The following is a 16,254-nucleotide window of genomic DNA, read 5'->3' on the forward strand; positions in this document are numbered from 1 at the left end:
TTTGATTAGCCACCTCCCAGGAGCTTCTCTGTTGATGTAAAAGCCAATGAGTGTTGGCTAGGCCTAGGAAGACTCTCTCAGTTCTCATTTATTAAACCAAGGCATCCTTTCACTGGATATCATAGTGTTCTACACAGAGCAGCTAATGGTTTCTTCTTGTAGTGATTTAAGACTGAGGGACTTGGACTGGTGGGGAGAAGAGGAAATTTGAATTGCATTAAATGTGAATTTTTTTTAAAGATTTTGTTTATTTAATTTTAGAGAGAGGGGAAGGAATTAGGAGAGGGAGAGAAGTATCAGTGTGTGGTTGCCTCTTGCACACCCCCTACTGGGGACCTGGCCCATAACCCAGGGATGTGCTCTGATTGGGAATCAAAACAGCGACCCTTTGGTTAGCAGGCTGCCACTCATTCCACTGAGCCACACCAGCCAGAGCATAACTGTGAATATTCATATAGGAGATCATTTGCCTCAATGACTTTGATTGTCCTACCACCAGTAGTTACCAGTAAAGACTAGTAGCAACCCCCATACATATAACCTCAGAGAGATCCAAGCAAAAGTGGGGTATATGAAAATCTGAATTCTTACAAGGTGTGGTTTCGAGCTTTTAATGCGACTTGGAAGAACTAGCAAGCTCAAATACAATGTTTAAGCTATCATACTATATATTGTATGAAATATTTGATGCATGCAAAATAAATGGCCTTCAGGAATGTGGTGAAGGATTTTGTGGAAGACAGATTGCCTAGCAACATAGTTTAAAATAGTCTTTTTCCAAGTATGGATCATGCATAAATAGTGGGTCATGGAATCAATTTACTGTGATAGAGTTTTTAAAAATAGTAATCAGTATTAAACTTAGAGTAAGATAGAATGTATCAGAGCACATATATAGTTAGGCTAAGTATTTTGTATAACTTTTGCTTCAGTTACACACACACACACACCCACACACACACACGAGTGGAAGGTGTTGAGACCCAGTTGAAATGCTGTCTAAAAGAAGCAGAGGCATGGCGTGAATACGTGAATTCCACTGTTGGGACAAGCAGTGATTATATACAGTCTATGTGCATTTCTCTGGTTCAGGGCTAGTAAGCCAAACTGGGCCTAATTGAACACATGCTAATACATTTGTTACCTTTGTAGGTAAGATTAGGAGGGGAAGTTGCTTTGTATGTCTTGCTTTAGTTCAAATAGCTGTGCTTCTATTCTCTTAGAAAAAAAATGTTTGTCTTCCATTTTACTTAGTTTTGTTTTACTTAGTTTGGGACCATTCTTTCTTTTGCCAGGAGATTGCATCAGCAATTTGAAAGCTATAAGGAACAAGTGAGAAAAATAGGGGAAGAAGCACGGCGTTACCAGGGTGAGCACAAAGATGATGCTCCGACTTGTGGAATCTGTCATAAAACAAAGTTTGCTGATGGATGCGGCCATCTCTGCTCCTACTGCCGCACCAAGTTCTGTGCCCGCTGCGGAGGCCGTGTGTCTCTGCGATCCAACAATGTGAGTATTCTGGGGGTGTGAGAGAAATTCCAAATGCGGATACCGATGCACACTTCTCCAAAGAAACAGCAGCACATGCGTGTCAGAGAGCAGACACAGGCATAAGTGTGCACATTACTATGCTCCTCCTCATTTTGTCCTTTTGCTTTACATAAGGATCATAGCAGTGGAATAGTGATGAAAATCATTCATAAAAAAGATAGGTTCTGTATCTGTGTATCTTAATACATGATTCCCATTCAAAACCAACTGATTTATCTGTAGGAGTAAATTTATCTTCTGAGGAATGTAGTAAATGTAGATATAGTATCCTGAGTTGTAAATCTCTTGAAAGTTGTTATGGAAGTTCTTGTGAAAAACAAAATAAAACAAACTCCTACTTTAGTTTCTGCAACATTGGTTTCAGATTAAATGAAGGTAAAATGCAAAGTAAACTTTGTAGTGTTAAATTTAATCCAAGATAATAATATATATAAAACTGTGACAGGATAGTAAGAAGCTAGGCAAATTCCTGGGCAAGTAGAATGGGAAAACTGAGACAAGAAAACTAAGCAAGACCAAATAATTTGAGCAACTTAACAGCCAGCTGGTAAATCACAAGAATTCTCTCCCCGAACCAAGGATACTTGAGAACAAATTGTTTATACCTCTCTTCCCTAATCAAAGAATGCATAGCATAAGTCTATCTGGCCTGGGAAAACAGAGAACAGAGACAAAATTAATGCCATTTGTACCAGCTAAGCCCAAGGACAGATGAAATCAGGGGAACAAATAACAACAACAACAAAAAAAGCCATTAAAGCCAAACAGACCCAAGATAAAAGTAAAAGAGTATAGCAACCAAAGATATTCCCAAACCTCCCTGTGTGTTCATTTTGCACCTCGGCATATCAAAAATGCACCTGGAAAAACGATGAATATTCTGCTGAAACCCTCCCTAAGATGATCACCCACAGAATAAAGAGAAAAAGTCCTCAGGACAAAGATTCAGGGCTGGAATCTTTAGATTCCAGCTCCCTCTAGAGCACTTGCAAGTCCCCTCCCAGGCAGGAACATTTTTTACTTCCTCCTAAACTCAAAGGGTTCCCAGGAAACTTGCAGCCAGGGGAACAATGGGCAGTGGCAGCTTGACCTGGACTTACCCCCTAAACCTGTCCCCAAGGCCCTTTCTCTGACTTCCCAGTGAGCTAACAGCAGCCCGGCCTTGGCTCACTCCTTTCCTGTAACCTTTCTAGGGAGCCAAAGCAGAGCACTGCATAGGTTCTCCTGTTACTTCTACCGTAAGTCCTCCCTTGTCTCACTGTCCCCAGCCTTAATAAGCATACTCTCAAAATCACCTGGACTTGTGCTGTGAAATCTTCCTATACAAAGTCAAGAACTCACACTATAGGCGGACCTGAGGCAGGCCTGCACCAGGCTGGTCCCTGTTCAGTAACTAAACTATGATTAGCCTCCATGAGAATAATTCCATATCATGCTAAGGAAATACAAATACTAAGTTTCACTCATGGAAGTTATTCAGATTTCTAAGTTAAAATACCTTTTTTAAATTGGATTATTTTGACTTATTTCTTCTCTATGAGATGTAGTCCTATTTGATGTAGTTTCCTCAGTCAACTTAAATAACAGCTACTCGCCCAGTGCTGTAAACATGTCTAAATTTTTGAGGCACTAGTATGCTAATAGAAAGCATTCAATATTATAATCTGTGACATACGAGATTAATTTCAATAAATACTTAGTTTAGAATACATGTTAATGTTGTGCAGTATTTATTCCCAGTGTTAGTACAGTGGGATTATTTATAGGGATGTCTGTGTGAGTTATCTTTGATATAGGTCTGCAATGTAATATAGAAGTTGAGATTATCATATGTTTAAATAATTCTCATTGTTTAAAGAATTTCACATATTCTCTAATCATGTATAGACATTAACTTAATTCAAAGTCATATTTAAAAATAATAAGAGTGCTTAAGCACTCTTGATATCTTCCTAATTTGGAAAATCACAATTAAAATTAAAACAAATGTCTCAATCAACATCATATTATTAGTGTATTTGAGTTGTAAGTAGGTTATTCTAAAGTCTTTTTCAGTGGAATTAAGACATTCAGTAAAACAGATATATTATTATACTTTAAGGTGAGCCAACTATTATCTTTGTGGCCTTGGAAAGATAATTATATTCTCTAAACAATAGCTTCTTTATCTATGGAACTGGATAGTGATACTTACTCTGTGTGTTGTTATGAGAATTCAATTAAGTAATTAAAATTAGTCCTTTATGAAATGCATTTTTAGGTTATATTCTCATGGCCACATATGTTTTCTTTTTTTCTTTCTAACTGTTGTTAGTTTTAATTAATCCTTGTATGCTCCCTTAAAGCCTTTCTAGATAACCTTGGGTTTAGATATTTTCTGGTACATAAAAAGTTCACAAGAACTATTTGACAATTTTCTCTTATTTAGTATTCTTAAACATACTGTTTGAAATGAATTCTCACAGATGAGACCTGGGAATAATATTCTAGGGTGCAAATTGGCTGAATGTTAAGGCTGGCTGAGTGACCATGGCAGTTGAATGTGTTTTAACTTCCCATTATAAGTCTGAGGCAAATTAAGAGAAATAGTTAATCATTGATATATTAAAATTGTTAGGGTCAGCCCTGGCTGGCATGGCTCAGTGGATTGAGGACTGGCATGAGAACCAAAGGGTCGCCTATTCGATTCCCAGTCAGGGCACATGCCTGGGTTGCAGGCCAGTTCAGGTCCCCAGTGGGGGGTGTGTGAGAGGCAACCACCCATGGATGTTTCTCTTCCTCTTTTGCTCCCCGCTTACCCTCTCTCTAGAATTAAATAAATAAAATATTTAAAAAATTTTAAAAATAAAAATTATTAGGGTCAAACTCAAGTTTTCAAAAGGAGAGATGTTTAAAGGAAATTGAGCTAGGAGGTAATGCTTTGGAGCAGACACCCTGTCCAAACGTAGTTTATCTATTTTAGCTAAACCCAATCCAATTTTGGAAAAAATATTCAAAAGAACAATGTACAATAAAACACAACTTGAAATATTTAATCTTGAACATAAGACAAAGCAATGTAAAAGGTTTTCTTTGTAAGACAGTTAAATGTTGAAATGTATATTACCAATAAATATTGCTTGTGAAATAATTTATGGTTAAAGATTAAAGTATTTTTTCACTTTTATGTATTATAAACATTTCCCATTCTTAGATTTTTTCAGTATGTAATGATAAATATTTTAATAGTAGTTTGATAAAATTATTTATACAAGTTATAGGCATTTTAATGTATCTTTAAATAATAGGTAGACTGAATATGGCAGCGAATTAAGTTTTCTAAATGGAGAATGACTGAAGTGCACATTTAATAATCCAAATTCTAAAAATTTTAAAAATTATAGTACCTGACTTTTGTCTCAAACATATAGCAGGATTCATACATGTACCTTTGTAATGAAAGATTGAACAATTATACTTGGGGGAAGAGCAAACATTTACTTTTCAGTGTACTTGTGTTTTAACCCTTTAGAGTGACATATAATTGTTTTTCTTAATAATCTATTTATTAATATATGCCTTGTTTTTGTTTTTCTCTTCCTTTTTTTCCTCTCTCTTTACTCTGCTTCCTTGGATGCTTTCCCAAAGGAGGACAAAGTGGTTAGAATCCATGATTTCTTTTCTATCATTTGTTATATAATGTTGTGAACTTTATTAAGTGAATGTTTCACCTAGTATTGTTAATCAGTATATTTCACAAAGAAAGTATATGCTAAGAAGAGCTCACTCCCAGTTCTCATGGGAAAAAATTATAAAATGAACATCTAGAAACATTACAGAGTTTTATATAAGTAGGTAAAGTCTAGGTAGTTTCAGCTCATGGGAATGGTGATATTTTAATATAATTTAAATCATTATGAGCTTATATGTCCTCTTAACTCTCTGAGCTTTGATGATGATTCCATCTGCTGTTGGGAACAATAAAGTTAGAAAGGCAGAGTCCCTCTACCTGTCTCAGAACTCAGGGTCATGAGCTGGTAATTTAAAACTTTTCTGTAGAAGGAGTATAATGCACTGATTTAGTGAAGAGAATGGAAGTAATTAAATCAAGAGCTCAAAAAAAAAGATGTTTATATAGAACACAAGTAGCAGAGTTGTCATATTAAACCAGATTATATCCTTCTCACTCATGCATGGAAATCATACCCTCAGGGAGTGAAAGGTCACTTTTAACTCTTACCAGCTATGGAAACCACAGCGACTGCCCTCAGGAAGATAGGATCCAAGTGGAGCCTCACTCAGCCTGTCTGCTTTGTGCACATTATACACTTACATTTGGTGTAAACTACAATTTCTCTATAGCTCATTGATATCCCAGGATGAGACTGAGACAGTGAGTATTTTTGGTCCAATATATCAACTTAGCTGCCTTTGTTCAACTGTTTTAAGGTTTAAATGATGTCCTGCAGTGCATAAGTAGCATGCATGACATTCAACTGAACATTGTGTTTTTAAACTTGATGCTAGTATATATTCATTTTTTCTATGAAAAAGAAATCAGGTTTAAATTATATAGGGTAGTTGATTTTCAGTAAATGTGTTTACCTTTACCATTAGTGGTATGTGAGGTCATTTTGAGGACTATTATTTTAGTGTAAAATATACTGTATTAGAAAAATGTAACTAGAATGTCACAACCTTTGGTGTGATGAATGTTGTTACTTTGGATAAGCCTACTTTAAAAGTAGATAACTTTCAATTCTTTTAAAGAATAAATGTAGGTGAATAATAACACTGGTGTTAGGACTTCAGCCACTCCCATGGGGCAAACTGGACCATTGTCCCTTCCACAGCACTTCCTATAATGGTAGGTTATTTGTGCTGAATATGATTATGGGCAGTGCAGTGAGAATCAGGTGGACTTTGGTTCTCAGGCTAAGAATAGGGTGGAAAGACCTCAAAATACAATCACTTTCAATTATTTTCTCTTCTTGATTAGAATGCATATATCAACCATTTATTTTTAAGTACTTTGTCATATGTCATGATTTCATTAAAAACATTTTAGCCCATTGAGGTTGTTCAATGAATTGCCTTTCTTATCCAAGGAAACTGAAGCCAGTTCTTGTAAGAGAAATTATAATTTACAGGTGTGTGTGTGTATGTGCTGGTATAAGTGAAAAGGGAACAGAATAAGGGTGAATGAAACTTTGCTAAAAGCAATCTCTTTTTTAATCAAAATACTACTAACGAATTCTTAGTCTTAAATCAGTGAATAAATGTGACTAAAATACTAGTGTATATGATGTGAAAATCTAGCATGACTAACATAAATATTCCTCCTATTAAGTCCAAAAGACTTTATTATTATTAAGTAATTACTATTAATTACTATTATTGATCACATATTTTTGCATCCTGGCAGTATTTTATTTTAAAGCCAGCCTTTTCTTAATTTAAATCTTATAATATCTTGGAAGATTATGTACTTGCTTATAAAGAAAGTGGCTATCATAAAGAGTCACTTTGCATTTGACATATGTAATAGCTTATAACAGAATATTTTATACAAGTGCATTCTCTCACAGGTAAATTGATGAATATTTACCTCATCAAAAGACTTCCCCTATGCCTAATATAGGAATACTGCAGAATTCTCTACAGCCAGTTTAAATTGCTTTTGTCTCTGTTTTACTCTCTTTTTGGTGGCAGAGTGTTGAATTTAGATAATGCCTTTGATAATATTAACACTTCACTGTTTGTAAACCAGCTGAATGGAATCTTCCAAATTCACTCTCTACTGATTATCATCAGTATTTTGGGGGCAATTGATTTGTGACTACAGCAACTAAAAATGAACTTGCTACATTTCTAGTTAATCTCTATTTTCACAAAAAAGTGTCAGATTTTATAAATTATTTGTAATAAATGTCAACAGTACTCTGAAAAATAGAGCCCTACCTAAATGTTTATTCTTTCAAAAATGTGAAAACTGCACATATCTACCTTTAAACATGTGAAAAATACTTGTTTATATCAATATAATAACTAATGACTCATGATTTTTTTCAAGCTGGTTCCTCATGGATTTTAATTGGTATTTCTATTTAGAAATTATGCTTACTGACATGCTGATGAAGCAAGTATGTTTTTGTACAAAAAGCTCATAAAAGATAAGGGTTGGGTGAGATGAGACAGTGTTGAGTTTGTGACTGGACTTATCATAAGGTGTTATCTATGGTATGATTGATTCCTAACAGCATAAAAAATTTCATTCTAATGGACTTTGCCCTTAAATACCAAAAAATGGTTATTTTTATCTCTTGCTAGTGTTAAAGACAAGCAAGTCAATAGACTCATAACCATTTATAAAAATGATTTGCATGATTGCATTAAATATTTATTGTTATGAAAAGTCCTCTCACAGTTACCCATATTTAGTCCAGGGCATGATGAAGCATGCAATCATAATTTCCAACCTCTGTTCTTTTGAGAAAAGCAACTGTAAATGTTTGCCTGGACCCACTTTCATGTTCTTTTAATTCTAGACGCTTTGAGAATGGATTTCTCCACAAAAAATGTTCTATTGAGAGTCTTCCCAACAATATAATATAGATCTAAGTGGGAAAGTTGATAAACATAGATAAAATATCAATAAGGAAATGTTAGGATGGGTCAAGGGGAGAACTTTCTGTAAGCTATTTAATAGTTTAGCTTCCTCAAGGTGTCTTCTCACTCTATTGTGCTTGTCACAGTGGGGAGTAAAATGTCAAGTTGTAAAAACTTTTATATTAGGTAATTCAGAAAGTTGTAAATTTTATTCCAAATCTGTCTGAGGAATTTGCTACACTGTGTTTCAAGGACATAAGGTTTTCATCTGTTGCATTTAATATTACTGTTATGGAAGTGTTTGCTAATATTCAATAATTATTAGGAAGCATATAGTCCTGCTTTTGCCTCCACACCCAAACCATTGTTAATACACTTGAAAAATCTGTTTCTGGAAATTACAGTTTCACAAACCAATGTTAACTGCAGATGCAGAGTAGCACTAAGGGAGTTGTGGCAGGGTGTAGAAAAATTAGCCTCTTCTGGTATAAGGAAGCTTTCACAATTCAAAAGATGAAACCATGGTCAAATTCCCTGTTTTTCTGTGAGTGCCTCTTTTATATACACAGGAATGGGTTTTAAGGATAATATAATAACTCTATAACTAACATTTTGACGAACTGATGAAATGTTTTCCCAAGCAGCTGCACAGCAACATTTGAGAGTTCTGATTTCTCCACATTCTTGTCAATGCGTCTGCATTTTCCCAAAGCCATCAAGTTTCATGTGAAATAAAATGACATCTCACTGTGCTTTTCACAGAGCTGATTTTAAGCCAAAGTATATTTCCAAGTATTCCCTGTGATTGTAAGGATTTAGGTTCTTGCATAAAAATGCTTATAAGTCAGCGACTTCTTGGGAATAGATTTTTCTTAATAGGCAAGCATATTCAAAGTATTAGAAGTTCAGTTTCTTTCTCCTCTGGGAGTTTTATATTTTCCTTATGTTAGAATTATGTAAGTTCTTATTAATCTACTTAAATCAATCAGAACAGCAGCTTTGTTAAATTTAGTTTTACTTGGAATCTAATATCTGTCAAGACTAGCTATCCCTATGGTGTACATAAAATAAGAGGGTTTTTTTTTTTTATTGCCAATTGAAAAGACTGTTTTTTATACGTGCAGAGAGAACTTGCAGCTTTGGTTTGCCACTCAGCCATACGTCCCAAATTAACACAGAGACTCGAGCCCAGACTTTAAAAGGATGTTCTTGCAGTGATGCATGGGACATTTCCTCGAGTGATGAGCTTTTAGTAGCATGCAAACAGACACACATAAAGACTAACAACCAGCTTTTCTGTCTTCTGCTACCCAACTTAAATATATCTCTGGAGTCTGCCATCCAACAGATTTCGTTACTAAATATCTCTTCTTACTGTTGCCACTAGTGAGGAAAATATTATTAGCCACGAGCAAAAGCTGTGTTGTCTGATATTAGCATAGCTACCCCAGTTCTCTTACAGTTGTATTTACATGGTATATCCTTTTTCATCCGTTTGGTTTCATCCTATTTTTATCTTGAATCTAAAGTGTATCTCATGTAGACACTCAGATATTAAAAAAACAAACCCAGCCTGACATCTTTACCTGTTGATTGGATTTATATTTATCCATTTATATTTGATGTTATTTTTAATATGATTGTATTTATGTCCCCTATTTTATATTGGTTCTTTATATCTCATTTTTTATTCCTCTTCTTCTTCTACTCTTCTTTTTACATTAACTAATATTTTCTAGTCATATTTTAATTATTTCAGGGATTTTTATTACTGTTGTTTTGATTTTTTTTTAGTGGTTCTAGGGTTTCCAGTACACATCTTAAATTACCAGAATCTATTTTACATTTATACTACCTTGATTCCAGTGAAACATATAAATGATAACTCTAGAGAGCTTTATTACCTCTTTTTGTGCTATTATTTATTTTTATTTTTAGTGTTTTTTATTGATTATGCTATTACAGTTGTCCCATTTTTTCTCCCCTTTATCCCTTTACACTCTCCCCCCTCCACTATTCCATCAACCTTAGTTCATGTCCATGGGTTGTACATATAAGTTCATTGGCTTCTCCTATACTATTCATTTCTGATACTATTCTTAACATCCCCCTATTTTGTACCTACCAGTTATGCTTCTTATTCCCTGTACCTTTTCCCCCATTTTCCCTCCTCCCCTCCCCACTGATAACCCTCCATGTGATCTCCATTTCTGTGATTCTGTTCCTGTTCTAGTTCTTTGCTTACTTTATTTTTATTTTTGTTTTTAGGTTCAGTTGTTGATAGTTATGAGTTTGTTGTCATTTTCCTGTTCATAGTTTTGATCTTCTTTTTCTTAGATAAGTCCCTTTAACATTTCATTTAATAAGGGCTTGGTGATGATGAACTCCTTTAACTTGACCTTATCTGGGAAGCACTTTATCTGCCTTTCCTTCTAAATGATAGCTTTGCTGGATAGAGTAATTTTGGACATAGGCCCTTGCCTTTCATGACTTTGAATACTTCTTTCCAGCCCCTTTGCTTGTAAGGTTTCTTTTGAGAAATCAGTTGATAGTTTTATGGGAATTCCTTTGTAGGTAACTCTCTCCTTTTCTCATATTGCTCTTATGATTCTCTCCTTATCTTTAATCTTGGGTAATGTAATTATGATGTGTCTTTATGTGTTCCTCCTTGGGTCCAACTTCTTTGGGACTCTCTGAGCTTCCTGGACTTGCATGTCTATTTCCTTTGCCAGATTAGGGAAGTTCTCCTTCATTATTTTTTTCAAATAAGTTTTCAGTTTCTTGTTCTTCCTCTTCTCTTCCTCTTCTCCTTCTGGCACCTTTATGATTCAGATTTTGTTACATGTTTTAAGTCTGTATATGCTACACATTCAGCAATGCATTGTTATGAATATTACTTTGTATAATTTTATGCTTTTAAAAGAAAACAAGAAAAGAAATAAGAACACATATATATTTATAAGGTCTGTTATATTAATGTTTTTATTTACAATTTTTGGTTTTCCTCATTTCAAGTTACCATCTGGTGTCATTTCCTTATTCTGATACAAATTACCTGCACACACCTTCTTTATCCTATTGTTTTGTCAAATATATTTGCTTTCTATGTGTTACAGGCCTAACAATACTATTAATTTTATTTTATACAGTTTTTAAATCATTAACACAATAAAGGAGATGAAATATGAAATTATACTGTTATAATTACCTATATAATTACCTTTACCAAAGTTCCTTGTTTATTACATCTGAATTAATACTACTATCTAGTGTTATTTTCAGTCTTAAGAACTTCATTTGATATTTCTTCAAGATGAATCTTCTGGAAATGAATTCTGTCAGCTTTTGTTTATTTTGGAATGTCATTATTTTACCCTCATTTTTGGAGGATAGTTTTGCTGGATATAAGATTCATATCTGACAGTGTTTTTTCCCTTCTTTTAGCACTTTGAATATATTATACCACAACTTCTGACATCCATTGTTTTTTATGTTACCTATTAGTTTTATTAAGATTCTCTTGTATGTGATGAGTTTATTTCCTATTGCTGCTTTCAAGAGTTTCTATTTGCCTGTAGCTTTCAACATTCACTCTGGCATGTATATGTCTGGGTGTGGACGTCAATGTGTTCCTGTTAGGTTCATGGAGTTTTCTGGGTATGTAATGTTTTTCATCTAATTTGGGAAGTTTCTGGCACTTATTGCTTAGAAAGTTTTCTTCATCTTTTTTTCTCTCTCCTCATTATGGCAACTCCTATTACACATATTTTAGTGGCCCAGATTTCTCTTAGGCTCTGTTTATTTTCTTCATCTTTTATTCTCTTTTCATCAGATTACACAGTCATTACTCATCTATCTTTCTGTTCACTGAATTTTTTTATTCTGCCAGCTCAAATGTACTGAACTTCTCTAGGGAATTTTTCATTTTGGTTTTTGTATTTTTTAATTCCAGAATCATTTTATTTTTAAAATAATTTGTTCTTCTTTATTCTTTTTATTTGATGAGATCTTGTCATCATAACTTTATTCTTTGAGCATGATAATTTCAAATTAGTGGTTAGTGCCAGATAAATAAATACTTTCTGCAAGACATTTTTGATCATTTTACTCTTTTCCTTGATACACATAAACAGACACAAAATAATGTAATATGTAGTGTGTTTTTAATAATGGGAATATTTAATGGAATATTACTATATCAGACATCAAATGAACATCTGAAGTAATTGCTTTCTAATGCATCTGAACATTATTTTGAAAAGAACAGTCTTTGGATTATGTGAACTCATTACTGAACTGCAACTTTCTCATTGGTGAAGTAACGTATTGTGACAGAGAAAATGAAGGCGTTAGAATTTGACTTGGCATAATTTAGTAAGTACAGATGAACCCAAAAATACTTTTACAATTTATTTTTAATTAGTTTAGCACTTTTTAAATGTTTTTTAAAGTAATTTCCAGTTGCATTATTTCATGGAATTATATCCACACTGCAAATTATTATATGTATTACAGGAGAAATTCTTTATTGGTAGAGATTAAAAGTATGGCCAGAGAAGTTTAAAGATTTTCTGTACATTAAAATGTTAACAGGATGTAATTGAAAATCCAGAGTACCTGCCTCAGAGATTGTTGCATTTAAAATAAGATCAGGTGATTAATTATTTATTTCCAAGATAAATTCTCAGATTATAAACAGTCTCTACTCTTTATAATAATTTTTAAAGAATATTAAATCTCACATTTTATTTCTATACATATTTTAATTCATTTGTTTTGCTTGGATTACTTGTATGAAATCGACTATATTTTATTTCTCTTGCTGTTTTGCTCAACATTTATCACAATATGGCAAATAAAGTCAGCACTCTGTGAACTTTGAATGCATGAATAAAGGGCACCTCTCTGTACTTTTTATTCCTGGATTAAGCCTTTTTGAAGTTCCCATGTTTGAAACTCTAAAATACAATTTTGCATTTTAGCGTATCTCTTTTCTAAAATAAAACTATTAAAACTGCATTTAGTTTTTCTATGGAGTTGTCTCTTTGAACCAGTGACCTCTGGCTTTGTCTTTTCCACTCGGTTCAGACTACATGGTATGAGAGAAGTATTTGGTCCCTCTCTTACTCATACAAGACTCTGGAAGATTCTTAAGCTGAGAAGAATTAAAGGAGGCTTCCCAAAAGCTATTCTGCTTAATAAGCCCAGATATGAACCAGCCTCAGTAGTGAATGGTGTGGTGCATTCATAAAGAATGGGAGCAGCTAGATTTTAATGTTCTGGAGCATTCATTTAGGATTTGTAAGCAATCTAGTTTACATTTCATAAATGTGTAATGTAAGATTAATACACGTCTTGATTGGTTCTTTATTATTTAATGGAATGAATTACCTCAATTTGTCTTTTTGATAGGCACACAGTGTGGTTGAAAGTCAAATACTTGCAGGCACTGGGTGTTTTTAGTCACACATAAAATAGTTAACATGTTATTGACAAAGTATGATATTATTAGAGACTGATTTTATTTGTTCTTTCAATGCACTCTTTTATAATGAGGAGCTTATTTTTAGAAATATATGACCCAAATACATAATGCATTGTATTTTTGCCATCATATATAAGCCAATTAAAATAGAAGACAAGTTGGATTTACAGAGTGATTATATTTGTTACAAACATTTGAGATTGTCTTTATACAGACTTTTCAGTACTTTGTAGGTCTGTCTTTCCCACTTAGATTTTTGTTTAATGCATTAGAAAAATATTCGAGTAAAAATATAATGTAGTCTAATGTAGTATTCTCTAAAAGTTACTGCATGTTTTATGGCTTTTAATTCTTTTTGCAAAGGTTATTTCTTTCTAATTTTATCTCAGAAAGCTAAAACTGTGTAGTTAATTCTTCTACTTAAATAGTTGACTATAGCAAATATGTAATCTATTCCTTATTCAACTGTATGGTTATAGCCATTTAATTTGTAATATACAAATGCAAATAACTTTCAATCACTGCAGTTGGAAGATCATTCATATCTTTAATTGCTTGTATTAAGGTGCTTTCTTTTTCACCTGATTTTTGTTTGCATTCACAGAAAGCCTTAAACTTATATTATTTAACAAAAATTTAACTTCCCATTGTGATAGAAATTAAAATGTCATGCTTAAACATATTTAAAACTAGAGAATATGGCAGCAGCAGTAATTCTTAATGACAGAATGTAAATAAATAATTGCAGTATGTTTTTGCTTAGGAACTGTACAAGTTTTTTTTCTATTTCTACTTAATGTGATTTGCTGTTACATTACTAAGACCATTGAGGCAAGTGGAAATGGTGAGCACTAGAGTGAATACTAGGGAGTCTGGGTTTAGTACCAAATCCAACCCATCTTCTAAGGTCCGGAAACTGACTCAAACTGCCTCAAACTGCCTCTGCTTCAAGTCCTACACAGAGAAAATGGGCAGTACTCAAGACAAAGCTCCTTACTGCTTAGTTTAGGCTTCAAGGATCCTTGTTAGGTTACTAACAGTAGTCATTAAGATATGCCATTGCAGGTGTTGGAAGAGGAGTTGCACATCAGTATCTGTAATTCTGGTTGTAGGTTGAGGTATCAGAAAAGGCAGATGAATGAGAATCATCGGATCTAGGGGTCACTGTCAGAACCCAGGGTAACTGGAAGTAGATAGAAGACAGCTTTTTGATGTTCTGTTCACACTGATGTGACACAGAATGCATTTCCAAGAATTTGTAACTACCTCATTTACTGTTTCAAAACCTCTCTATATAATTACATTTTAGATAACTATTTAATTTTCAGAATTTTTCCACTCAATAAGGATTGGCAACTTTTTCTGTAAAGGCCCAGATAATAAGTATTTTAGGCTTTGTGGGCCTTTAGGTCTCTGTCACAACTGCACAAACTTATGTAAATGTATGTACATGGCTGTGGTGCAATATAACTTTACCTATGGCTACTGAAACTGTACACAATATACAGCAAATGTGTTCTGTTGACTTTCCTGTCACCATTAAAATTGTTGTTCTCAGCTCCTGAGCCATTCAAACCAAGGTGGCAGGCAGGGTTTGGTCCATGGGCTGTGGCTGCTAGCCAGAGCTCTAGTACGATCTTGTGATCAGCACTACTAATCCTCCCTGAGTGGAACAAAAGGAATTAGTTTCACTGTATCTTAAGTTTTATCTACTATATCTCTAAATGTGAGTATTTTGTGTGGGAGATAATATATTTTTCACTGGTTTATGAACATTAAATAAGATGATTACATATCAGTGATTTAGCAAATATCTGACAATCACTAATAAGCTATATATTATACAAATACATAACAATATATAACATTAATGTATAATATATAATTTTCTAAGATATAATACATTATGTAAACTACTGAAATAACTTATATGTATGTATATATGTGCACATGTAAGTATCTATGTTTATTTTTATTAAATCATGGATTCTTGAGTATACAATTCAACTGAAAGTCCTTTTTATTCATAGAAATTATCCTAAGAAGCATGGTGTGTAAATTCTAAAACTAACTGTATGGTTAACATTTAATAAATGAAAACTCTTGATATCTAATCATCAAAATATATAAACTTTTTATTATAAGAAGTAAGATATCTATATTTTTAACATCAAATTGAAAGAAGCCTAATTTTTATAATGTACTCATTATAATGCATACCTCTAGTTTTTACTCTAAAATTATTGATAAATCGTGATATTGCAAGTTAAAAAGGATGAGAAAGCATTCTGAGTGCATTTAGCATAGTCCCTTTATAGTTACAGAGTATGTATTTTAAAGCCACAAATGATAAATTCACTTTTTTCTTTTAGGTATGAGTTGCTTTTCAATAATTGAAAATATTCAAAGTATGTATAATTAGATTCCCTTATTTTACTTCAGTACAAAGTTTTATCCATATAGAGCATCTTACTAAAATCAGCACTCTGCTATTTATTAAAAACATGATCCTGATTGCTTTTCTAACTTGCCTAATTTTCAGACTGAAGATCCAAAATTCCTTTTCAGAGCTTCTTTGTATTTTCATTGTCTAACTTTCCTTCTGTCAGAACTCAGATGTCTGGGCACAT

At 33.4% G+C, this 16,254-nt stretch overlaps 1 protein-coding gene across 28 annotated transcripts in view; it reads left to right on the forward strand.

The window, feature by feature from the left end:
- RIMS1 (regulating synaptic membrane exocytosis 1) overlaps window positions 1-16,254 on the forward strand; it is a 420,732-nt gene that overhangs the window by 188,322 nt on the left and 216,156 nt on the right. For 27 of the 28 annotated variants that reach the window (XM_036024349.1, XM_036024352.1, XM_036024323.1 and 24 more), the window contains 2 exons: window positions 1,296-1,509; window positions 5,179-5,190. In XM_036024349.1, coding sequence (XP_035880242.1) covers window positions 1,296-1,509; window positions 5,179-5,190 — 226 coding nt within the window. The remainder of the gene's footprint in view (window positions 1-1,295; window positions 1,510-5,178; window positions 5,191-16,254) is intronic. The other variant, XM_036024325.1, reaches the window with a different exon arrangement.

Source organism: Phyllostomus discolor, chromosome 4 (assembly GCF_004126475.2).
Source record: "Phyllostomus discolor isolate MPI-MPIP mPhyDis1 chromosome 4, mPhyDis1.pri.v3, whole genome shotgun sequence".
Lineage (NCBI taxonomy): Eukaryota > Metazoa > Chordata > Mammalia > Chiroptera > Phyllostomidae > Phyllostomus > Phyllostomus discolor.